The 23,237-nt window shown below is 40.6% G+C and overlaps 3 protein-coding genes across 7 annotated transcripts in view; all 3 read left to right on the top strand.

The window, feature by feature from the left end:
* The first annotated feature begins 785 nt into the window (after nt 1–785).
* LOC127354941 (homeobox protein MSH-C) lies at nt 786–4,867 on the top strand. 2 transcript variants are annotated; one of them, XM_051385329.1, is made up of 3 exons: nt 786–889; nt 2,254–2,916; nt 3,543–4,867. In XM_051385329.1, exons 2-3 carry the CDS (start codon nt 2,262–2,264, stop codon nt 3,953–3,955), a joined length of 1,068 nt encoding a protein of 355 aa, XP_051241289.1. In that variant the 5' UTR covers nt 786–889; nt 2,254–2,261; the 3' UTR covers nt 3,956–4,867. The 2 variants fall into 2 exon arrangements, with proteins under 2 accessions (XP_051241289.1, XP_051241290.1); XM_051385330.1 differs by lacking the exon at nt 786–889 and adding an exon at nt 1,768–1,777.
* A 1,247-nt stretch (nt 4,868–6,114) lies between these two features.
* LOC127354942 (ATP synthase subunit d, mitochondrial-like) lies at nt 6,115–10,124 on the top strand. Of its 2 annotated transcripts, none has more exons than XM_051385331.1 (6): nt 6,115–6,228; nt 7,438–7,568; nt 8,459–8,555; nt 9,370–9,441; nt 9,761–9,823; nt 9,941–10,124. In XM_051385331.1, the coding sequence occupies exons 2-6, from the start codon at nt 7,447–7,449 to the stop codon at nt 10,070–10,072; spliced, it is 486 nt and encodes a 161-aa protein (XP_051241291.1). In that variant the 5' UTR covers nt 6,115–6,228; nt 7,438–7,446; the 3' UTR covers nt 10,073–10,124. The 2 variants fall into 2 exon arrangements, with proteins under 2 accessions (XP_051241291.1, XP_051241292.1); XM_051385332.1 differs by lacking the exon at nt 6,115–6,228 and adding an exon at nt 6,417–6,439.
* Nucleotides 10,125–10,762: 638 nt separating this feature from the next.
* Nucleotides 10,763–23,237, top strand: part of pnpla6 (patatin-like phospholipase domain containing 6) — a 28,647-nt gene continuing 16,172 nt past the window's right edge. For all 3 annotated transcript variants that reach the window (XM_051384030.1, XM_051384028.1, XM_051384029.1), the window contains exons 1-15: nt 10,763–10,873; nt 15,313–15,401; nt 17,844–17,897; nt 18,136–18,223; nt 18,323–18,405; nt 18,545–18,636; nt 18,770–18,910; nt 19,352–19,511; nt 19,655–19,735; nt 19,984–20,112; nt 20,295–20,375; nt 20,604–20,739; nt 20,901–20,975; nt 22,022–22,122; nt 22,531–22,710. In XM_051384030.1, the coding sequence (XP_051239990.1) occupies nt 15,354–15,401; nt 17,844–17,897; nt 18,136–18,223; nt 18,323–18,405; nt 18,545–18,636; nt 18,770–18,910; nt 19,352–19,511; nt 19,655–19,735; nt 19,984–20,112; nt 20,295–20,375; nt 20,604–20,739; nt 20,901–20,975; nt 22,022–22,122; nt 22,531–22,710 (1,449 nt within the window). In that variant the 5' untranslated portion in view covers nt 10,763–10,873; nt 15,313–15,353. The remainder of the gene's footprint in view (nt 10,874–15,312; nt 15,402–17,843; nt 17,898–18,135; nt 18,224–18,322; nt 18,406–18,544; nt 18,637–18,769; nt 18,911–19,351; nt 19,512–19,654; nt 19,736–19,983; nt 20,113–20,294; nt 20,376–20,603; nt 20,740–20,900; nt 20,976–22,021; nt 22,123–22,530; nt 22,711–23,237) is intronic.

Genomic DNA, 23,237 nt, shown 5'->3' with positions numbered 1-23,237 from the left:
ATCGGATGAATCTCTGTATGAGTCCACGCGCTCTGCGGGCCGACTCTCATCCCCTTCTTTGCACGACACTGCGGAGATGAGATAGAAGGAAGGGTACGCAGTCTCTGGGATTTAAACCCAAACCAGCTGGGTGACGAGAGGCCCCTGGTGTGTGAGGAGACAGAGGGCCGGCTTTGTCAGATAGAAAATGAAGGAGCGGACTCAACATCAGGATTTACTCAAGCTGAATCATCGACCGAAGTTGTGCCTCTCACCTGATGAGGGGTAAATTGTTCTTTGCACCTGAGGGGCTTTCAAGAGGCCGGCCATTAGTGGTCTCAATAAAGAAATCTGTCAATCAAACGATCTTTTGTTTTCTGTTGTTTTTTGTGAAATGGCAGCTAATTTCAAGATTCCAGCAGCATGACAGTCATGTGCTGCGGGATGGGGCTGCAGAACTGAACCAAACAACTATTTGTGGTTTCTGAAAAAGGCAAGACTAATAATTCATTGTTTCATCCAATTAAGCACGTAGAGGACTAATAAAGTAATTTGGTGGAGTAAAAGAGGGTGGGACAGTAAAGATCTTAGGTTCTTAGGAGACTGATTATCCCATCTTCCCACTTACCCACTTCCTAATTGTATATTTCACAGAGTTGATGATAGTGGAGCTCTCAGTCTCGGGCTTGTGTTGGGTTGGACTGATGATGTCCAGGAGGCCGCAGTGTGCTGCTGACACTTTTAATGAGATGTCGGCTTGGACGTGTTGAAAGGGATGAACTTAGATTACACACATCATGAAATTGAAGGGAGTTTAGGTCTCCCACTGCAAAGCTCAGGTGGTGTTCATAAATACAGCTGTTTAATGCAGCTTTATACTTCTACTTTCCGACACCTCACCTCAGTATTTGTAAGTACTTTTTATTCAACTACATGTAACTAGTTGCTCTGCTGATTAAGACTTTATTTACATATGATCAGTCTGTAAAATTTAATTTATTATAGATTTAATTGTCTGACAGTACGTTAAGTATTTAAAATAATTTCCACCCTAACCAAACACAAAGGTAATAATTATCCAATAATGTTATATTAATGACACTTGTTGGGATTATTCTGAATACTGATACTTTAAGTCAATTTTGCTAATAATATAACGTACATTTTGTTGATAAGCTTGTGTGCTTTTTACTCCAGTTAAATTGTGAATGCAGATGAACTGTGGTATTGATACTTTAAACAAAAGGATCTGAATTAAAAGGACCAGCAGCCATCACAGCGGATCGCATCCTGTACAGCTGAGCTCAGCAGTGACTCTTCTGAAACATTTTACCTCGATTCTTCCAATTCACAATTACAATTACCTCGATTAAATTAGTCTTAACAATTTAACAATTTTTTTTTTTTACCTGTTGCAAAATCCATGCTCGTGCTGCGGCGATTTTGATGATGCTGCTGATCTGATGAGTATAATTTTAATAAAACTTGTCCAAATGAATTAAATCCCACCCTCGTCGATTTCAGAGTAGACGTGAAACAGTTAACTGTCAGCGGCTGCTTCCTCCCAGCTCCATGCAGTGGACTATGAAATATTTGGAGGACAATTGGTTAAGTGGAGTTAACCATTGCCTTTTCTCCCCGAGGTATCTTCCTTTTTGATCCTGCCGAGCCTGGCGCCTTGCAGAACACAACTTGTCTGGCTTATTAAATAGTATGACCTGGAGAAAGAAAACGCCTGTTGCTTCTCAACTGAGGCCATTGTGAAGGGAGAAGAGCTCATGACAGGCTTTAAATTGCTGTAATGCTGTGTGACCAACACTCATACCTAATCAATTTCTGTCCTGGGTGCGCACCTTTTCTTATCTGATTTCATTCTCGGTTTCATTGTTTTTCTCGTTTATATTTTCCGTCTGTCATTTAATGACTTTATGCTGCATGTTTGTTTATTTATAAATGTAATCCCGTGTGCTGTTGGCCCGTTTAGTCTGTAGATTTAAGATATTTTAGCGTTGTTCCCTTGTCCTTCTTCTTTGATAGAAGTAGCCCTTATGGCTTTGATACTGACATGTGACTCTTTAGTTCCTGCTCAGCTTTACAGTAGGAGAATAATTCAGTGACCGACCGATGGAGTTCCCGGCTAATGGATGTAAATGGTCAACAGAGTCCTCCCCACTGGTTAATTGCGCTAAAATTGGTCTAAGCTACTTTGTGAGGGCCATCAATAGCCCTGCGCCGCATGGGGTCTGTATGATTAACTTCTCCTTCCTTTCAAAGGCCTCTTGATGTTCCCTTGGAAGGCAGCGGGCCAATCAAAACCGCACTCGGAGACGTCACGAGGCCAACCTGACGAGCTGATTGGTGGGAGCGGGGAGGGGGACCAGCCCCTGTCCTTTTATAGACGACCCCGTACAGCGCGTAAAAGCTACTGGGCACCGCTGACAGCGCAGAGACGCATATTGGACACTGTACACCCTCAGCAACTCCATTCCTCTGAACGGGCCGCGCGGAGGTGCATGGCCCCATTTCCCCGTATCATGATGAATCCTGTGCAGGGGTCGCCGTCCCAAGACGCCAAACAGCTTCATCAGAAAGAGGAGACGGACACGGAGGGAGAGGAACTTCAGCCTAAAGACATGACCACAGATAAAGGATACAAACTCCAGCGGACCAGCCTCCCGTTTAGCGTCGAGTCGTTGATTTCCAAGAAGACCACCTGTCGGACTTCTTATTCCCCCGCAGATTTAGCTCTGGTGCTGCCGAAGCCTGTGGCCGGACAAAGCGGCGCGCAGTTCTCTCCAAGGACTCTTTACGCGGAGAGGAAGGTTTCCGCGGAGAGCTCGCAGGGTGTTTCCAGTAGCTCCAGCGAGGACAGTCCGCAGTTTTGTGAGAAAGATCAGAGCACTTGGTTCCAGACGTCCTCCTTTCCCACTCCGCCTCGTAAGTCCGTCCCTCTGCTGGTCTGAGGGGTTTCGCAAACTCTACAACCAGGACTCACTGCATTTGTTTGTCTTTTACTGTAGATAACCAAGGCCTCAAAGCATATTAGTGTGTTATCAGGCTATAGTTACACAAAACTATACTTTCCTTGTTGTGTCACAGTAATAATAATATCGCCAGAAGCGTTAAATGCCTGTGCGTAAAATGTCTTTCTTGCTTTTTGGCTTTTGTTGTTGTGTCTTAGAAAACGCAGATAAATTATGACAGCGCGAGTATTTGGCTGCTGCTCCGGTTCTTTGACAGATTGCTCTTTCTTATACTCTTTATATTTCTTTATATATTTAACATACACTGTATGATGGCCACAGCGTGATTAAATATTTCAGTTAATGTTTGCACGACTGAATTTGGTCAGTTTGTGATGCAGATTTACAAAGAAGTTTAATTTGTCAGCAAAAGTAAAGTAAATGATTTTTATTGGTGTGTGTTTACTTGCTGCATCGTGATTGTATTTGCATTTATAAACACTGAAGGCTCAAATGTTTACCTGCTGTGGTGAACAATAACAATTACGCTTCAGTTGAACGTAACTTCAACTAATTTTCTTTGTTTTTTTTCTCTAACAGGGAGCTCAAGTCCAACTCAGTGTACTTTAAGGAAACACAAAAACAACAGGAAACCTCGCACGCCTTTCACTACCTCCCAGCTGCTCGCGCTGGAGCGCAAGTTCCGCCAGAAGCAGTACCTCTCCATCGCCGAGAGAGCCGAGTTCTCCAACTCTCTCAACCTGACGGAGACTCAGGTCAAAATTTGGTTTCAGAACAGGAGGGCCAAAGCCAAGAGACTGCAGGAGGCTGAGCTGGAAAAGTTTAAACTGGCCTCCAAGCCCGTCCTGCCCGCCTTCGCGCTGCCGTTCCCCCTCGGAGCGCACATGGGGTCTCCGACGTGGGGCCCGTCAAGCGCCTTCCCGAGGCCCAGTCTGCCGGTCCCAGGACTGTTCAGTGGACCCGTCACTTATGGGATGTACTATTTGTCTTAGTGTTACTGTGTGTGTATGTGTGGTTTTAAGAGACAAAAAACAGTCGTCTGTCATGGTTGCAATACACTTATGAACGAGGATGATGCTACATCTCGGAAAACATTTTCATATTTTCAATTCGGAGTTTACAGAAATGTTCTGACCTCCAGAATAGAAAACTGTTCAAATGTGGGACATATTTTTGATATGTAAATGTGTGCGTAACTGGACGGAGTGAGTTCACTTGCTCTCCTCATTTTAAGACAGCGTCCAGTTGTGGGTTGTGGATTCACAGGCCTAAATTGTTTAGGCAAAACTCCAAAAGTAAATGTCAGGTTTTCAAACGACATGCCTTAAATATCTCATTCCAGCTCCAATCCGCCGTGCCCCGCAGTAGTTTGTGTAGATGCACATTTAGTGCGTCCAGACATGAAGGCAATGATCTGAGGTGGAGGAAAATGTTTAAAAGCAACAGAAAAGTACTTAAACGGTGTCAGTGCCTTAAGACCAGAGTATCACTTGAAGTATTTCTCCTAATTCAGCTTTGACTGTTTCTAGTAAAACTGCAGTTTTCCGGAGTTGCTGTTTGAATGTTTGCATTTCCCTACAGTTCCTGTCACGATTTCTATATTTTGTAAAAATGGAGCAAAATTATATTTTAGAACAACACATGTATTAGGTCGTTTTTTTTGTTTTTCTTTTACTCTCACAACGTGGCCTTTATGGGAGTGATGGTAGATTTTCTCTGAGGATTTTTGCTGTAAATGTAAATAAAATGTGTAGTGTTCATAAAGTCCTGCGGCCTCGCTCGCAGGTAAAGTGGTATTTATTGAATATATTTGTATCTGTACTGTGTACATACATCACTCTATCTAAATGTTCAGTTACTTGTAAAAACTGATTTTAGTAAATAAACATTATACAAGACCTGAAGTGGTGGATTCATTTTACAACCGGTTTCACTGTCTTTATAATTATTATAGTAGATAATTAGTCTGATGAATCAGCGGAGCAGCAGTTTGAAGGTTTGCTTTGGGTTTATATAAAGAGCTCCTTCAAGAAATATGACTTTATCAAAGGGAGCACAGACTCAGTTTATTACTGTAATGTTTAATAAAAGCTGTTTGTAAGCCAAACGTCAACCATTGTTGCCAAAACCTCGTCGCCTGACCTACATAATTGTTATTATTATCCAATCTGAAAATGTCCCAATAATTATGTAATTTTTTCCAATGTCGTGCCATTAAACAACTTTAGTTTAAAATAGCGTGCAGACTGTGATTGAGCCATTAAACACTTTGGAAATAAATTGTTTGGGAGATTTCAATATGTGCCAATAAGACAACAGTTCAAACCGCTATTCTGTTAAAGGAAAAACTATTTGTTGTATTTTAACACAACCTTATGTTTTCTGTGGCACATCACACGCGTTTTACATTTAAACAAAACATTTTCATGTCATTACATTTTAGTCCAACACATCTTGTCGCTTCAGACATGTTGAAAACGCAAATTGAAGACACACATATCTGTTTAAAGGGCACTAGGAACAAAATAAACACCTCCTGTCTAGTAAAAACTATTTTATCTAGCCTATTTAGTGCAATTGTAAAAAACAGCTTAGGCTATATGTCCTTGCTACCGCACCTCCATTAGACAACGTTCGGCTGCCATACGGCTGTTACCATGGCTATAATAAATAAATAAATAAATAAATATTGCGAAATAAGCACAAATTATCAACATGATACGATTCGGAGAAAAATCCATTATTTAATTGCCAGCTGGTGTCGAGCGTGATGCATTTTATTATTATACTTAGCTTATTGTTTGGTAGCGCACTTGTAACACATTGCTCTATTACACTGTCACCCTGTAGCCTTCCAGCAGGTAAGTAGACCTATATAAGCCTATGTTTAACACGGGTTATATTATAAAAAAGATCATTCTATAATTAATCATGTTCCTATTTTCATTCTCTTTTGTTCTTGCCATCGTACCTCTCCAACAAAAGGGATCCTGTGTCGCCTTTTAAGCTGAATAAAATCACAGAGACACGACTTTATTGTGAGGTATATTTATATTTGTCCCATGAAAGCGCAGATATACAGATATAAGTGCAGATACACGGTATGTCAGTGCAAATGAAGCCTCCTCTATGAACGAGTGGCCGTACTCTCTCCGTCCAGCAGAGGGCGCTGGCGGACTCGCTGTTTGCTGCTGCTGGTGCTGACGAAGAAGAAGAAGCCCTTCCGCTGTTCCGCTCAGTCGCAGACTTCACTGTGTACAGCGAGGTGAGTAAGAGGACGAGTTCATGGCTGCAAGAACATCTAATGGAAATATACCTGAGTGACCATTTATGCAGAGTACATGTGCATCATTGTGCATGAGATTGAAAAGTAAAGTTGAGGTTCAGTCGGTGTTTTAGTTGAAATCCCGGTGTTATTTCTCTGACCTTGGCTAGCAAGCTAACAGAGCTAGCTACCGTTAGCTAATCTTGCTAACGTGAGTTGAACATGTCAAGGGCCCGGTGTCATTGATTGCTTCTGTCTTTAATGTGTTTACTGTCTTCTACAGGAGTTAGTACAAACATACTGTAGCATGTGTCACATGCAGTTGGACGGTGTTTATTGTTACTGATATTTACAGTAACGTTACACTAATGTCTTCATTTCTACCTGCGTTAACGGTGTTAGTCAGCGGGTTTAACCTTTATTTATTTATTTATATATTTATATATATATACTGTCAATGGGGCTAACACACATTTATATGTGTCTCATTGTGAGTCAGTCATTAAAATCATCGCAGTGCGCATTCAGTTGGTGGTGAATATGTTTTTGTCTGTGTCGAGGCTACAACACTGCTACATGTATGAAGTACATTTTGTTCAGGTTAGATATATCCATTTTGTCAGCAGCTTGTATAAATAACGTGGTGTCAATACAAAGGTACAGCGTCCTGGTTAGATCTGCCATACATGCATTACTGTCATTAAAATGTTGAAGGATCGTGTAATCCAGCCACATACACTCACTTTCCAGTTCATTAAATACACCCAGTTAAAATCAATGTAGTCTAACACAAAGTCCTGCAGTGACTCCTACCTTCATGAAGGTCACAATGTTTTATGCACTTTTTGGAAGCTGTATATGTGTTTCAAATATTTTGTCTACTCTCACTGATATAAGTGGAGTAGATCAAATATTAAATTACATTAATGTATAACTCGGTATAATTCATCAGCAACTACAGCATCCAAATTCACCATGACCATGGTAGGATTTATTACCGGGCTGTTGGTTGTACCAGACTCCATTAGTTTTAGCTAGGTGTATATAAACACACACACATATTATATATATATATTTATATATATATATAACCTGAGAACATATGTATGGGCACACATTTTATTTTCCAGCCACATGTAGTCGGGATCATCGTGATGTTTTTTGTTGAAGGTTTGTCTGGACTAAACAAGATTTCTTTTGACCTTTCAGACCGTCAGGATGGCAGGCAGACGTATGGCCCTGAAGGCCATTGACTGGGTGGCGTTTGCTGAGCGGGTTCCTCCCAACCAGAAGAGCATGTTCAACGCTCTAAAGACTCGCAGTGATACCATCGCTGCCAAGTGAGTTTGAGACCAACAACAGGGTATAGAAAGTCAACTTCAGTCTGAAAGAGCGGGACTTCTATCATGCTATAACACGGTCCGAGCACTGTCTAACAATACAACTGAATATTAATAGATTATTGAAGTAAGTGCTGCTTGGTGTTGGATGTGTTTTCTTGCTAATAAGCAAACCGAATCAATCTGAGGGGACTTTTGGAGAACTCTGCTGCAAAGTTAACTGCATGAATCATGCAGTGACATAGTGGCATATATCAGGGATACTAAACTTAAAGCTGGACCTTGTTTTCCTGAGGTCCTTTTGTAATGTTGTCAGATAGATAATAATCTGTCAGTGGAAAAAAAAACAACCCACTTTTAATGTTTTAATGGACTTACTTTGGTGATGCACAATTGCTTTTGAGGATTACATCGTAGTCAGTTTCACGGCGGCAGCTCTGTCACTTAATACTGGACTGTGACACAAAAGAATGGGAAATTAATGTTGAATTACCAAAGTTATCCTTTAATTATCTTCTGCTCACCTGACTGAGAAGCTTTGGACAATCTCATGTAAATACATAAAAGAGTATCTGTACATTAGGATCTATTTATTTACAATGTGCAGGAGCTAAAGTCAATATTTAATAAACTTGTAGTTTGCTTGGAAATAATATAAAAGGTGCAGAAAAATACTGTAAATTAGTGCACCTGCTACTTTATTCTTAGTTTCTTTCATGTAGCTTATCAGGTCATTATCAGTAAATTAAATTGTTTCCTTTAGTCATCTTTTAAAATTTTTATCAACTCATGAACATATTTTCTTATTTTTTATTAGATGTTTGTACTGATTGGATTATTTGCTTGCTTAATTGACATCTGTTAAACTACATTGTCTCTCTTTACACCAGGCTATCCTCCCTGCCAGAGGCTCCTGCAGCCATTGACTGGAGTTACTACAGGAGCGCAGTGGCCAAAGCCGGGCTGGTGGATGAGTTTGAGAAGAAGGTGAGCTTTACCTGACTAGTTTATTTGTAAAGGCATCAGCATTAAGCAGTCTCTATGTGAAATGTGGTTTAAAAATCCCACCTTCCCATCTTTATGGCTGCATCCAGTTGTGCTGAGACTTTTTAGGATCCAAATTAAAGCTGCAGTAGGTAACTTTTACAAAAAGTAACTTTTTTGTCATAGTTGCTGAAACTTTCCTTTATATCTTGACACAGATAGTCTGTGAAAAGAAAATCTGGCTCCTTTTAGTGCTCACAATGGCACTTACAAGAATCCACCGCGCTTGTATGAAAACAACCAATCAGAGCCGAGAAACATAAACAAACATACACATAACATAACAACATAGATACAAATCATCTATCTTTCGTAGCTCTTATCCATTAGGATCGCTAGGAGGAGCCAGAAGAACCATATTTTTATCACTGAATATCTTCTCTCAGGATATAGTGAACGTTTTGGAATATATAAAAAAAGTTATTTTTATAAAATGTACCTATTGCAGCTTTAATATTGATTTCAATGGAGCATACATACATTGTAGCTGTCTGTAGAGGCCATAGAATCTGACTTACAAATCTTAGCTTGTTGCTTTTTATGATCTCTTGAAGTTACTTTTTGTCTGAACACCTTAAGGGGCGACAGTTCCAGTTAATAATTGTGGATGAAAACTAGAGGTTAAATACTGCTTTGGTGCCTCTGCAAAAATGATCAGTTTAGTTGGTGATTGTACATCTAAGTCATAATGTAGTTTGTTTAGCATTTGTTGGTTTGTGTTGGAGTGGTAAATCCTAAATGTTCTTCCTACACACAGTTCAAAGCCCTGCAGATCCCGGTGCCCGTTGACACACAGACGAGTGCCATCAATTTACAGGAGGCAGAAGCTGTAAGTCATTACACCAAACAAATCTGTGTATTGCCTGAATTGCAGCTTTACGTTTCCGCTGTAAAATTGGTTGATCATTTGAAAACTATTACAGTTGAACCAAAGTTGGCAATCATATGTAAATGTATGTAATTACTGTGGGAACTCTAATGTGCACAAATTCAGTAGTTAAACAGTCAAATTCACCAAACCTGAAAACAGACATTGTAAATCAAAGCAAAAAGAGAGAGACACCACCAATGTAATGAACGTTTTTCACATGACCGCAGCAATATGATTGGCTGTTGTCAGATGTAATCATTTTACTTTTCTTTAACAGGACAAAAGTGCAACAGCCTACATCGAGGCATCTAAGGTTCGCGCTGCTGAGTATCAGAAAGAGGTGAGACAGTGGTTGCTTTAATTGATAAAACACCTCCATAAACAAAATTAAATGTGTATTTATAACCTTGCTGTTTTTTCTGTCCCTCTCTTTCTGTTCATTCGTGTTTGGTCTCAGTTGGATAAGTTTACCAACATGATCCCGTTCGACCAGATGACCATCGAGGACCTCAACAACACCTTCCCCGAAACCAAGTTGGACAAGGTCAAATACCCGTACTGGCCCCACAAGCCCATTGCGGATCTGTAATCCTATGACTAGACACTCGCCTCACAATAAAGATTATGTATTTTAAAAAGAATTGTTTGGTGATTTCATTATTTGGTAAATATCTGAAAAGAAATTGTGTATCTGAGTTGTTTTGAAATATGGTCCAAATACAGTGAAAGCAGCTTGGGATGTTGTAGTTAGTGCCCATGAGGGGGCGATGTTACTCTAGCTTTACTTTAAAAGGTAAGCTTGGTGGTTAAAATAGGTGTGCTAACATTTTGACAAACATAATGTTTCAATCCGTCTAGTTTCCTTCATCTATAACCAAAGCATTAAATCAACCGTGGTGTTGTAGAGCGCAGAGGTCTGGTAAATAGAACACAATCACTTTATTCCCTGTGGTCAATGATTAAGCCTATATTGATTATTAGCATACAGTGCGTCATGCATAAAATATGTACTTATCTGAACAGTGTCCCATGTCGAAGTCCGTTGAAACGCTCAAAACTGAATCTGCATTTATAGGTTAATGCAGTATGTCAATCACTCCTGATAGTATCCAATCATGGATCTACTGGTAGTGTCTCCTAGTAATCATTGGACACCGACTGTTTATTTACATAGAAGTGGGTGGGACTTCGGCCCTTCGCTCCAGCTTTACATTCTGATTGGTCGAGCGTTAAAGCATCTCGGTCGTTGATTGGTCGAGCGTTACAGCTTCTCAGTCGTTGATTGGCCAGAGTTGTGGGGGCAGTAAAACAGGAGGGGATTCATGAAAGCTAATTTCCGCTGTATGTTGTTTGACAGTCAGTGACGATTGACGGGAGTCCATCAGCTCAGGTAAATGTCTTCTTTAATAACCTATCAATAATTTAATGACATGCTCTCAGTGTGATATGTTTGAGCTCACGGTCCTGTCATTCACTGAGAGTTTTTCGTTAGCGTTGGTGAGAAACCGGCGGATGAAAACAGGAGCTATCCGGTCAAGTCTGTGTCAATAACGGTAAAGCTCCTCCCGAGGTCGAACATGGAAAAACAAAAAGCAGTAGAAACCATTTTCTTTTGAACATTAATGATGTTTTGTTTATTTATTTACGTCCACATCCGTGGTGATGACCACAGTAAAGCGCTATCACCGAGAGCAAGCTGACGTTATCCGGGGACAATGGTAGCCACAGGAGATTAGTACGCTGTAGATGGGATAGGTCCTCTCTGCCCTGGATGGTGGAAAAGAGGGTTTTCAACCTCACGTATTGAGCCTAAGACCAATAGTAATATCACCCGGACACTTACTGTGTATCCAAGTGGAAAACCCCTCATTTTATGCTCGTCCGGATATAAACAATAAGGCCTGACTCTATTTATTTAGCCACAATCACCTAGAGGCTTCATGTGACTGTTAGCTAGCTAACGGTACACCACTGCGTCAAAACACCCTCTACCGGTCTGAATCAGCCACATTTCGTCCGAGCTTCAGGTTTATTGAAAGGCACTTCTACTTTTTAGTATTCTGTTAAGCGGTTTCCCGTCGGCTCGGTGTGTTTACAACACAACTACACAATCCTGCCAAGAGATTTACGAGAGGTCAGTAAGGCAACACCTCTGTGGGTGCAAATTATGCAAAACTATTTTGGTTTGAGGGAAATATGAGCTGATGTCGTCCTCTGAGTTCACCTTGGTCAGTACTGGCGTTTGTGTAAGGGTGTATGTCATGGTATTTATTTACTTATAAGCTTCCATTTGCTCAAAACTTTAAGACATGTTTCTATAAAGGTGAAATTTAACAGTTTGCTTCTAGGGTCAAAGGTGACAGACCAGCTTGTGTCTAGTTGGTGTCAGTGAGTAGCACATTCAACCAAAGACATGTCTCTCTGTTGTTGTTGTCTTCTTCCACTGATAAATAATTAAAATATGGATGTAGTGCAGAGCCATTGCATTTTGTTGTTGTTGTTTCCCATCTATACATCCTCTAAATGACGGGTTCAAAACCATCGTAAGGCCTTGTTATTGTGAATCTCATTTCCTACACTGTGTATTGTGTTAGGTGAAAACAGACATGGTTGTGTTAGTTTGGCCCAGGTCTGCCCCTGGACAGTGGAGTCAACAGTAGCTTCATTGTACACAGAGAACAATGGGAGTAGGCCTGTGTGGAGGGAGGCACTGGTAAGAGGCTAGAGATGGGCTACTGTCTCATCCCCAGGGCAGATCAGGCCTGTGCTTGTCTTACAGTGTTATTACCCCACACGAGCCAATGTCGAGACAAATAGAGGCAATGTGAAGCAAAGTGTCATGTGTAGCAACAGGTTTAGGAAAACTTTCTTAACTCGTATGATGTAAGTTCTGTTACAAAGGATGCTGCAATAGAGACAGAGTAAGAAATCTTTTACAGCACTGGGGACAACAGTATCTGTTAAAATCCACGAGCAAAGCTTAATTTTACAACGGGGAATTTTCAGAATAGAAGAGAACTTGCAAATTATGACTGGCTATCTGCCAAAAAACAATAAATAATGATCCAACTGCAGCCAAAATTTGCTAACATTTGGCTGGTGTTGATTTACCACTCTTGGGTGTCAAACATACATTTCCATTAACTAACTCTAAATCATTTACATGTAACATTATGAAATATTCTCATATTTCAAACAGATCCTGTTTCTGTCTCTCTTATAACATGTGAATAAAAAAAAAAAAAAATTGGAGGATTAAATTTAGTTTTTAATGTTATAAATAGATGCTGCACGCAGAATAGTCAACATTTAATGCTGAAGATTCAGAGATTATTGCTTAGAAACTGTGTGTCCCTCGCACCAGAATCCTGTTCTGTGGTTTGTTTGTGACTTACTTGCTTCATGTAACATGACACTCCATCCTCAACCTTTCACTGATTGAATTTCATCAATGCAGCAGTTCGGCCACCCTCTCTGAGCCACTAATGTTAAGCCAGAGATACATCAGACAACAGATGCAGCTGATGCCAGCCTGTGTTGTTGCTTCATACATAGACCAGAGAATATGGGGACATTGCCGGTGTCATCTGCAGATATGCAAATCATAGCATATGATATCAGTATAAAGTATAGTAATTGTTGTCAATAACCACATCTCAGTTAAGCGCTGAGCTATTTTTACATGACATAGTAGAGTTAACACAGGTGTTACCAGTGATACTAATAACGGCTCCGTTCCATTCAGTTCAGTCAGGGTGCTGCCATTGTACGTGTTGGCTCACTGGAAAGGCTCTGCTACACTAAATGGAACAGAGCCCTAAGCACTATCATTGACAACGCCTGTGATTACCTTCCTATTTAACGTAGAAATGGCTGCTGTGTAAGAGGTGTATTAATTGATAAGTTGATCAGACAATACATGAAAACTATTCTGATAATTCATAAACTGTTTAAGTAATTTATCAGAGATCTTTTATAGAATAAACAGTTAACCATTAGTTGTCGTGCTGCAACTAATTATTTTTAATTTGCCCATTATTAAAGAAGCTGGAACTAAATCTTTTTTTTTGTCACAGTTTGACAAAAAAGTAAAAAAGACAATTATTTTTCTGTCAGTCAACTAATAGTCTGTATTATTAGTTGCAGGCCGTCCTCAGATTATGATTTTAAAAAATTAGTTTTCAGCTAGAGAAGAGTAATTATAAATCAGTGCATCACAATGTATCGTCAGACCAAATTGTTTTTTGCTCTTCATCTATCAATATTCACATCCATTCAAATCTTTTAGACGAATACTTTGGACACAGAACAAGGGGCCTATATGTAGTCTCATTTTATAGCTGTGATAATGTCTTTTTTTTCTTCTGGTCTTGAAGTGTAGGCTAAATGAGCCATGCTTGTTTATAGGCTTCCTCATGCAAGTGGTGTAGCCTACTTTGCATGCCCTCAGCAAACATAGAGTCTGTGTTGTTAGCCAGCTTGTTTTCCCTCCAGCCTCACTTTCTGCTGGAGTTGTCAGAGTAGGAGTGGGTAATCAGTGAGCCTCTGCAAGCTAAGCTAGCATAGCTGTTTATTTGTCCATAGACATTGAATGAAGCTTGTTGTCCCAGCCATAGCCCATACGCCTGTGTCAGCTGAATCAGTCTGTACTGGCAGATGTGGGCAGGGAGCTGGTATGTAGCTAGCCTGGATGAACTTTAGGAATTATTGCTCCAGTGCAGTAACTCAGTGACCAGCATCAGAGTTATATTGGACTACTCCCAGTAAACATGCATGGTAATATGACTGTAAGAAGGGGCAACCGGGGTAAAATATTGCAGTATGTAGATGCCTGTTGTTCTTTCAGTGTTTGGATGAGGAAAGGGAATGAAAATTGGCTGTACAGTGTATTAAACAAAGCAAAAGGTAGTTTTGGTCCTTCCAAAACTAAACATCTAGGTTCTCTACAGTTGTATGCAGGTGAAAACCTGTCCATCACTACTGCAATTATTCACACATAATAAAATAAACGCATAGAAATTTTCATGCTCACAAAATGAAAAGGAAGAAGTTCAACAGGATTCAATAGAAAAAACGATGTATTATTATGTTGCCTTAAATCTTCTCTCTAAATCCCCAAAAGAAGTGGTACCAATTAATTGGGATGGTAAGATCATGTCATTAGTCAGAGTTGAATGGAGAGGGATGGATGGATAATAAGAGGGGAAGGGGGTATTACCATCTGGACATGTTTTTATCTGTTATTTAGATAGCCTGCTGTGTTTGTGTGTGTGTGTGTGTGTGTGTGTGTGTGTGTGTGTAAGAGAGAAAGAGAGAGACAAAGCCTGGCCCAGTGTCCTCGTGTAGGATGAATTCATTTGGTCCTTTGCTTGATTCTCGTTGTCAGCTAAAGCAATTTTAAGGAGAGATTAAGTACGGCTCTTACAACCAGACTGTTAGCAGGAACGTTTAAACCCTCTGCCCTGAGGCATGGCTGTGTGCTAACAGCTTCATAGCTATTTAGTGTCTGTTTGTGTGCACGTATGTCCTTAGTAAAAACAAGACATTTTGTTAATAAGAGTAAAAGCTGTGCTGAGGAACTCTGCTGAATCTTGAGGTCTGAGTGGAGTTTGATGATGTCAAGTTCGTACAAGTAAGGTGCCATCTTTCCATGGAGGCAGCGGAAAAGTCAGGGAAAATTTTTTAATTTCCATACGTGTTTCTGCATGAATCAAAATGGTCATGTTTTCCCCTTTTGATTTTTGTATTAACATCTGTGCTTTTCCAAATGCAACGGTATACTTCCATTATAAAGGCCTGTTGAGTATGCATGTCTGTCTTTTTTTCCAGTGGCCGTTGATGGACCATCCCTATGAAGAAACAGTGTTACAATGGGACAGAGTACCTCGGAACAAGAGGTCCAAAGAGACCCCCCGGAGGTTGGTTCACTGTATTTATTTGCATAATGATAAGGCACCTGGAGTAAAGCAATAAAGCAAGTACAGTAAATGCAGCCCTGCAACATGGGTGTGCCATCAGAAGTGTTCAGTAGAGGGTAAGAGGGCTAAGAGAAATGAGTGTTAGACTTCAGACACACAGAAAGACTGTCACAAATAAGACAGGTAATCTCTGAACAGCCATAGCGGCCCTACACCAGCATAAAACTCTGCACTGGTGTCTTATATTAGCTAATGAGAAAATACAGTAGATTACATGTTTAGTGGCAATTACACTGCACACAGTGCAGCCAACTAGCAGTGCAGTAAACAGCTCATAATAGCAAATCATCTGTCTTACTATTATCAAACTCAACATTACCTTGTCCCAACATTGGTCACATGAATGTGTCTGGTCTTTCCCAGCTGAACTGACAGTTTAAACGGCCACAATCACAGGTCATAACATTCCCATAATGAAGCAACCTTCCTCAAGTCATTTGGGGATTTTGAGCTTCCCTTTGAAATAAAGGTTTTGCATTATTTGTCTCCATTCCTGTTAGCTTGCCAGGTTAATGCAGTGCTCTCTTTTTTTTCCCAGCCAAACACTTCTTCTCTTACTTTGAAAATAACTTAACCAAATCCAGACCTTGGCCCAAAGCTGTACACAACAGAGTGTCTTGAACTCAACCCAAAACCCTAGTACATTGTCCAGACCTGTCAGGCTCGCTTTAAGTAACAGATCTTTACACGAGAAAGACTTTCTCTGAGTAAGGATTCTGAGAAGGAACTTCAATAAATATAAATAACTTAAAGGTTGAGATGCACCGTATTAAATGTTTTTCTGACATGTCTTAACTATCTTTTCCTCTGTCATGTGAGGACATGTGACAGTGTCCTCATATTTATAGCAACATGTGGGACATTGTTTACCACACTCCTACTGGCATTGTACATGCTGTACACTTTTCAAGTAAACTCGACACATGTGTAAATTTTACACGCTTAAACCATGATGCCTATGCACTCACCCCTCTGTCAGCCCCGCTGTCAATATCCCCAGTGTCCAGCTAAGGCCTTTTACTGCCAAATAACCCTTAGCTCCTCACACACTAATCAATAACCACTGATAACAGACATGTAGTCTCATTGGCTGTCAGCCAGAACACTAAAACGTATTACTCTTGCTCCTACAATATTGTATCTGATGGCTAGCTAACCAAACACACACACACACACACACACACACACACACACACACACACACACACACACACACACACACGATAAAACAAACAAGCTTATCTTGGCCACAGGATCTTTCCACTCCCTGTACGAGCAGTCTTTTTGATGTTAAGTAAGTAAGTTTGATGTTACTGAACTAAAGTGGTAAAAGTCTCTTTAATCAAGCCAAAAAGAAGAGCTGCTCTGCTTTCTATCTATCCTCTGGTTAGCTGCTCGTTTTTAACCAAGACAATGTATATATGCCCTTAGCTTTTTTCAAAAAACCAAGCTATAATTTGCTTTTTGTCTTCCTCTGCCTCACCCAGTCCAGCTCTATCCATTTATATTATATTGGGTTGTGAACATATGGGCCTTGTCTGTCTGTAGAGAAACTACATTCCCTCATGGCAGCAAGACACCATATTGTTGCCTATTCAAAGCCAGACTGTACTGCTCCAACCACTAGAGTGATTTAGTGAGAGAAGTTGGGAATTAGCGAAGTTCAGGTGCTGATATTCAGCACAGGTTATCTTGAGAGTGACCCACAGTGACTGTGGCCTCCAGGTCACTCAGAGCCTGATGGGATTCTTTTGTGAACATTTGCTGTTATTATTTTCAGGCCCATTCTGCCCCTTCATAGGGTTATCTTCATTCTCTGGATCTATCTAGCAAAACAAGCATATCTTTACCACAAGAACTGTAATCTGCAGTTACAGTTTTTTTAGACACATTTATAGAAAATCTTCACTCACCTGGGCTGTACTCTATCACCCAGCACTGGTTTGCCCTTTACAGTGTGTCACTTTGTAGCCTGTGAACCCAACAACTTCACATCTGGAATCCTCAGTCATGTGGAGCAGAGCAATGCCGATCTGAGTAGTGCTCATTGTTATTAATATAATGAGAAGTAGAAGTGCAGACTAATGAGAAGTGTGGAGAAGGTCAGATAAGATGTTACGTCTTTATCCCCTTTTCCTCTCAGTTCCCTGGCACTGATAGCCAGACATTCCTGCCTCTGGGGCAAATCCCTTATTCCCACATTCCATTACACTTCAGTGAAAGTGAAGCCTCCAGGCCCAGACTCACACAGTGTTTCAATATCAATGTACTGTAGGAAAAAGCAGCCAGCGGGTATGCTACCAAACCACTAGCATGCTCCCCGGACAGGTTTTGGTATTTTGTTGTGTTTATAATTGGCCTGTTATTTCTCTGTTGCATCAGGACGGGTTTAATAATATCAAGACATTTGTGGAGGAGGAACTACAGACGAGTATGGTGAGTTTCAGTGAGATATTTTGTCCTTGTACACTAGCATAAATGTTTTGCTTAATAACATTTAGAAAATGCAATGTAGATGAAATAATTAAGTACTTATAAAACATTAAAAAATGTAAGTAAATAACTTTAATTCCTGCAGCGTGTATACGCCATTACATTGTATCATTATGCAACCTCTGACCTTGTACACAGACCAACTCTCTTCCTATTTTTGTTCTTTTGTTCTTCTCTTCAGATGGTGGGGATGGTGATTGGTGCGGGCATCGCCATAGTCCTCATCGCCATCCTCATCTTCTTCATCTTGCGGAGGATCCAGCTTCGAAGTCAGTAACAGCTAATGGCTAGATCCCTATCTCACCCACCAATGCCCTGAGAACTTGTCTGTATTTCTATGGTAATTTGTCATTTCTAATATTTCACAGACTTAGAAGCTCAAGAGGCACCCAAATACCGCTTTCGCAAGAGGGACAAAGTCATGTTCTACGGGCGAAAGATCATGCGCAAAGTGAGTATGGGGCTGACCAAATATGATAATCCTTCAACAGCAAATCAGTGTTGTAGTTATCAATGCTCTGACTTACAGTGAGTCACATGCCCTTCCTCTACTACAACAGCAATATCATGGGAATTCTGTTTCTCAACAGGTCTCACAGTCTACCTCTTCCCTGGTGGGTACGTCCTCTTCCTCTCGGCCACGCTTAAAGAAGAAGCAGAAGATGCTCAACATTGCCAAAAAGTACACCAGAAAGCTCACTCTCACCAACAATGAAACCTTTATTACTGTCATGACCAGTTCCCTGTTAGTGGTTCACACTCTTCTACCATCTCTTCATCTCACCCCACTGTCCTCCTGTCTTTCTGCCGAGCAGGATCCTGCGCTTTAAGAAGGAAGTGCCCACCCTGCAGGCCAAGGAGCCCCCTCCATCAGTGCTGGAGGCTGACCTCACCGAGTTTGATGTGGCCAACTCCCACCTCCCCTCTGAGGTGCTCTACATGCTCAAAAATGTCCGGTAGGTCGGTCTTCTTTGTCATGTCTGTGGAATTGCGTTAGTCTTTTAAAGGCCCAAACATGGCCGTATACTACAGCATGTCTTTGAGATGTGTGGTTCTGTTGTGAAGCGGTTGCCTGGAAAACTGTTTTTAAAAAAGCCCTGCAATTGTAAATATATAAACCCAGGCCTCTCTAAATACGTGTGTCTAAAGCTACTAGAACAGTTGGGCAAACTAGACTATAATGCACACATACAATATGAGATGAGTTCATTTGATTTATGTCAGGTATGAAGACAAAGAATATACTATTATACTGTCTTTTCCGATAATGTGGCCACGGGTTAAATAAATAACACGTTTTTAGGGAGTCCCATACAAATGCAGACGGATTCACACCTGTCACAGCGGTTTGCATGTGTGTACAAATGTGTTAACCTCTGTGTTGCTCTTCACTGCAGTGTGCTGGGTCACTTTGAGAAGCCCCTCTTCCTGGAGCTGTGTAAACACATGGTGTTTGTGCAATTCCAACAAGGGGAGTATGTCTTCAGGCCGGGCCAGCCTGACAGCAGCATCTATGTGGTTCAGGATGGAAAACTAGAACTGTGCCTTACTGGAGCGGTATGCAAGCGGTTGTTTTATCCTAACAGAGATTTTAGTCCAGGGTCAAACTGAGTGTAGCTACTCAAGTTCTTAGATAAATGTATGAACACAAGTTGCTTGGTGTGTACACTCATATACACATTGTACTGTCTGTCTTCCAGGATGGTAAAGAAAGTGTGGTGAAGGAGGTTTACCCAGGAGACAGTGTACACAGCCTCCTCAGCATCCTGGATGTTATCACAGTAGGTCACACCCACTTCTTGCTCCACTCACAAAAATCTGCACAGACAAGGGCGTTACATCTCTGCTGTACACACATACACATAATGTACACATTCCTGAATGAGATGCAGTCTTATATGCAGTCTTACTCCTCACATCTGACCCTACCTTTATTTTTTACAACAACAAAAATTATCTAGAAGACGCGACCTTCCACAACAGAGTTTCTTAAAATGTGAACATTTTGTGAAGTATTCTTTGTGTCCAGGGCCACCAGAAGCCTTACAGAACGGTGTCAGCACGGGCTGCAGAGGTTTCCACTGTTCTCCGTTTACCTGTAGAAGCCTTCCTCTCTATATTTGAGAAGTACCCTGAGAGCCTGGTGCGGGTAGTACAGGTGAGATTTATTTAATTTGTGTAATTTTCTTATTTTATGGGTTTTATTTTGCTCTGCTGTTGTTTTCCTCTGCTGTACAGTTTTATGAATGTGTGCACTCACAAGACTGAAGTGGTGAGAAAGTCATCTGTCAGTTTGCACATGATATGCCAAATGACTCCCTTCCTGTTGTATCTGTTAAGATTATCATGGTTCGTCTTCAAAGAGTAACAGTCCTCGCCCTGCACAACTATCTGGGGCTCACCAATGAGCTCTTCAGCCATGTGAGTTCATCACACAACACACACATACACACAACACAGAACACACAGTACACCGGACAGTCCAGTGTGGTTTAGCATTTATCAGGAATTCTGCATCATTTGCCCAGTAAACATACTGTTTTTTATTATGATATGGGTCACTACATGATTGTGTTTCTTTTTCCACTTGACACACACATACACTCACAAATGAACACATACATTATACCACTCGCACTTGTCCTGTAGGAAATGCAGCCCACGCGTCTGCCACCTCCGTCTCCCCACCCCACTCGCACCAGTCCCATCCGCCATGGCAAGCGTTTCGGCAGCCTGACAGTGACTGAGGAGCAACGGGAAGCTGCCATTAAGGGTGAAGTGACAGGTAGGGAGAAAATACAGCCAAAAGTCTGTGAAATACAGCTAAAGTCACTCTGAGTAAATGAATTATATATTTATTGGTTTCTATTTTGACTCTCCATTTTCCTCCAGTTTTGTGTTTGGTTGCTTGTTAAATGCTGCATCTGTGGTTCATTGCATGTACAGGCGGGGAACAAGGGAAGGATGGATCAACAGTGCCAACTCTTAGCAGGACCATCTCCATGCCTGTGGACATTGCTGGTGAGGGACTTCTCTCCTGTTAAGAGAGATCATATTTTCTTAATGTTCTTTAGTTTAACTAATAAACAGGGTATGTTTTAACTGTACAATGTGCTACTCTGAGAAAGGACTTGCAAAGAAACATTGCTGAGGAAAAGTTCTAGAGTTGAAAGATGGTTTGTTGAATTATCCAAAGTGGCACCAAAAAAGGTGTGTGTCCTAAAACCACCCCACTCAGCTCTTCTGACGTCATACCCGTCTAGTCCGTGGGCATGTTCATACCAGTCATGTTGAAAGCATTTTTTTCAAGCTCTGAAATCCTTAAGTTTACTTCTTTTGGACATGTATGAACAGTTATTACCCTCACTGTAGCTGCCTGAAAAGACTGTTCTCTTTCAAATGAAGCACAGTGTGCAGGTAATGGCACATTAGAGGTTTATGGCTATGAAGACACTAATGTTTAGACTTGATAGCCAGCAGTGAAGTCATGCTTGAAAAGCCTGGCAAGACAGAATGAAGTGAGAGCAAATTGCAGTCTTGCTGCACACTTTTACTCACTAATGCCTTTATGACAATAGAGGAAGACAGGTCCATGATGTAAAACTTGGAGGAAGTTACAGAGATTGATTTCTTTTGAGCCTGTAAAACTTCTCAGAATCTCTCTAGTAAGTAAACTGTCAAATAAAAAAGGGTTTGAGTTATCTGTTTTAATAAATGTTGTATTCCTACTCTTGTTTACTCTAAAAAATGGGAAACAGGTGTGAGGCTTATAGGATAATTGCCTGCCTGACTTGAAAAAATATGTTTTTAATCCTTTCATCCACACAGTATATTTGTTTTTTAGATGGATTTTATTTTGGTTAAAAACTGCTGTTGACAGATTGATTACGATTATTTAAACATGCTACACTTAGCTTTTTGTCTTGTTTGGACTATTAAGATATTTGTTCTGTTCAAACATGATAATCACCAGTATATAACCGCGAGTAAGATATATTATATTTATCACCTAGCAAAATCAGAATGTGGATTAAAGACTGAAGACTTTTTACACTTTGTCTGTGCAGGTATACAGAAAAGTCTGCGATCAGACTTTGACATGGCATATGAAAGGGGACGGATATCTGTCTCTGCAGAGGATGGCAACACTCCTCCTACTTTTTCTCGGGTCAGTACGTTGCAGACTCTTGGGACACAAATGAGATAAGGTTGACTTAACTGATCTCTAAAAGCAACTACAAGGCATAAATAACAACTATAACAAGTAATCCTGTATATAAAGTAACCCAAATATTTAAAAGGAAGTGTCTCTCTTAAGCTACGAAAATGTTTGTTTTTCTTGACAACTTTTGATGAATTGTTACTGGAAATGGTTATCTATCAATAATGTTATCCTGTGGTCTAAGATGAACATGTTTCCTAACAATATTTGTATGTTAATTGTTTTGAATGTCAAAAACACTGCTACTTACTGTTTAGGATATTGTCTGACACCAATCAGATTGTTTTTAACATGAGGAAGTCTTTTTTTAGATTGAGCCTCATCAAACATTTTCTTGTGTGTGTATCATTACAGTCTATATCCCAGGACCAGCGGGAGAGGAAGGTGACAGTAGATGAGGTTCCTTCAGGGATCTATCTGTATCCAGAGGAAGAATCAGGAGTGGATAATATTTTCACACCTGTGTCCAGTCGATCTAGTGCTGCTCTGTTTGAGGAAGCTCAGAAAGAGATCCTCAAACTCATGCGGATTGAGGTTTGTTTGTTTTTTTTGTTTGGTTATATGTCAAAATGGTGTTATCAAATGTGTTTCCTGCTGAAGCACTCAAACTACTGCAAGTAAAGCAGGGTCTAAACATGCTGTTAGTGCAGTGTTCTTCCAATCATGCTGTATACTGTAGGACTATATTAAGAAAATAATAATTTTGTTTTGCATGGATGAGCACATTGTTGCAAATAACCCTGGAGCGTCTGCTGTCAGATTATGATGTTAAAAGGGGGTCAGTCAGTAGAGGAGCTGGGCCCAGTCTTTAGATGAGTGGAGGGAGGGCTTCGCTTGTTAAGATACAGTCTCTCAAATGCTGAGACATGAGACGTTTGGTAACATATAAGAGAAAAAATGGGAACGGGAAATATGCATGCTAGAAAAGCTTAAAAAACACATGACAATCCCAAGTTCAGCAGAACTGGATGCTAGTAACTGTAACACTTTGCATTTATCATAAAAAAATCTATAATTCTAAAAATAAACACTGAAGGCTTCTCTGTGCAGATCAAATTATA

Source organism: Dicentrarchus labrax, unplaced genomic scaffold, assembly GCF_905237075.1.
Source record: "Dicentrarchus labrax unplaced genomic scaffold, dlabrax2021, whole genome shotgun sequence".
Lineage (NCBI taxonomy): Eukaryota > Metazoa > Chordata > Actinopteri > Moronidae > Dicentrarchus > Dicentrarchus labrax.
This window is presented reverse-complemented; position numbering and strand designations above follow the sequence as displayed.

Bases quoted from the DNA above. Each gene is read 5' to 3' on its own strand.
- LOC127354942 (XM_051385331.1), top strand. From the start codon at position 7,447: ATGGCAGGCAGACGTATGGCCCTGAAGGCCATTGACTGGGTGGCGTTT. The intron at 7,569-8,458 runs GTGAGTTTGAGA...TCTTTACACCAG, and splicing joins AGTGATACCATCGCTGCCAA to GCTATCCTCCCTGCCAGAGG. The intron at 9,824-9,940 runs GTGAGACAGTGG...GTTTGGTCTCAG, and splicing joins CTGCTGAGTATCAGAAAGAG to TTGGATAAGTTTACCAACAT.
- LOC127354941 (XM_051385329.1), top strand. From the start codon at position 2,262: ATGTTCCCTTGGAAGGCAGCGGGCCAATCAAAACCGCACTCGGAGACG. The intron at 2,917-3,542 runs GTAAGTCCGTCC...TTTCTCTAACAG, and splicing joins CTCCTTTCCCACTCCGCCTC to GGAGCTCAAGTCCAACTCAG.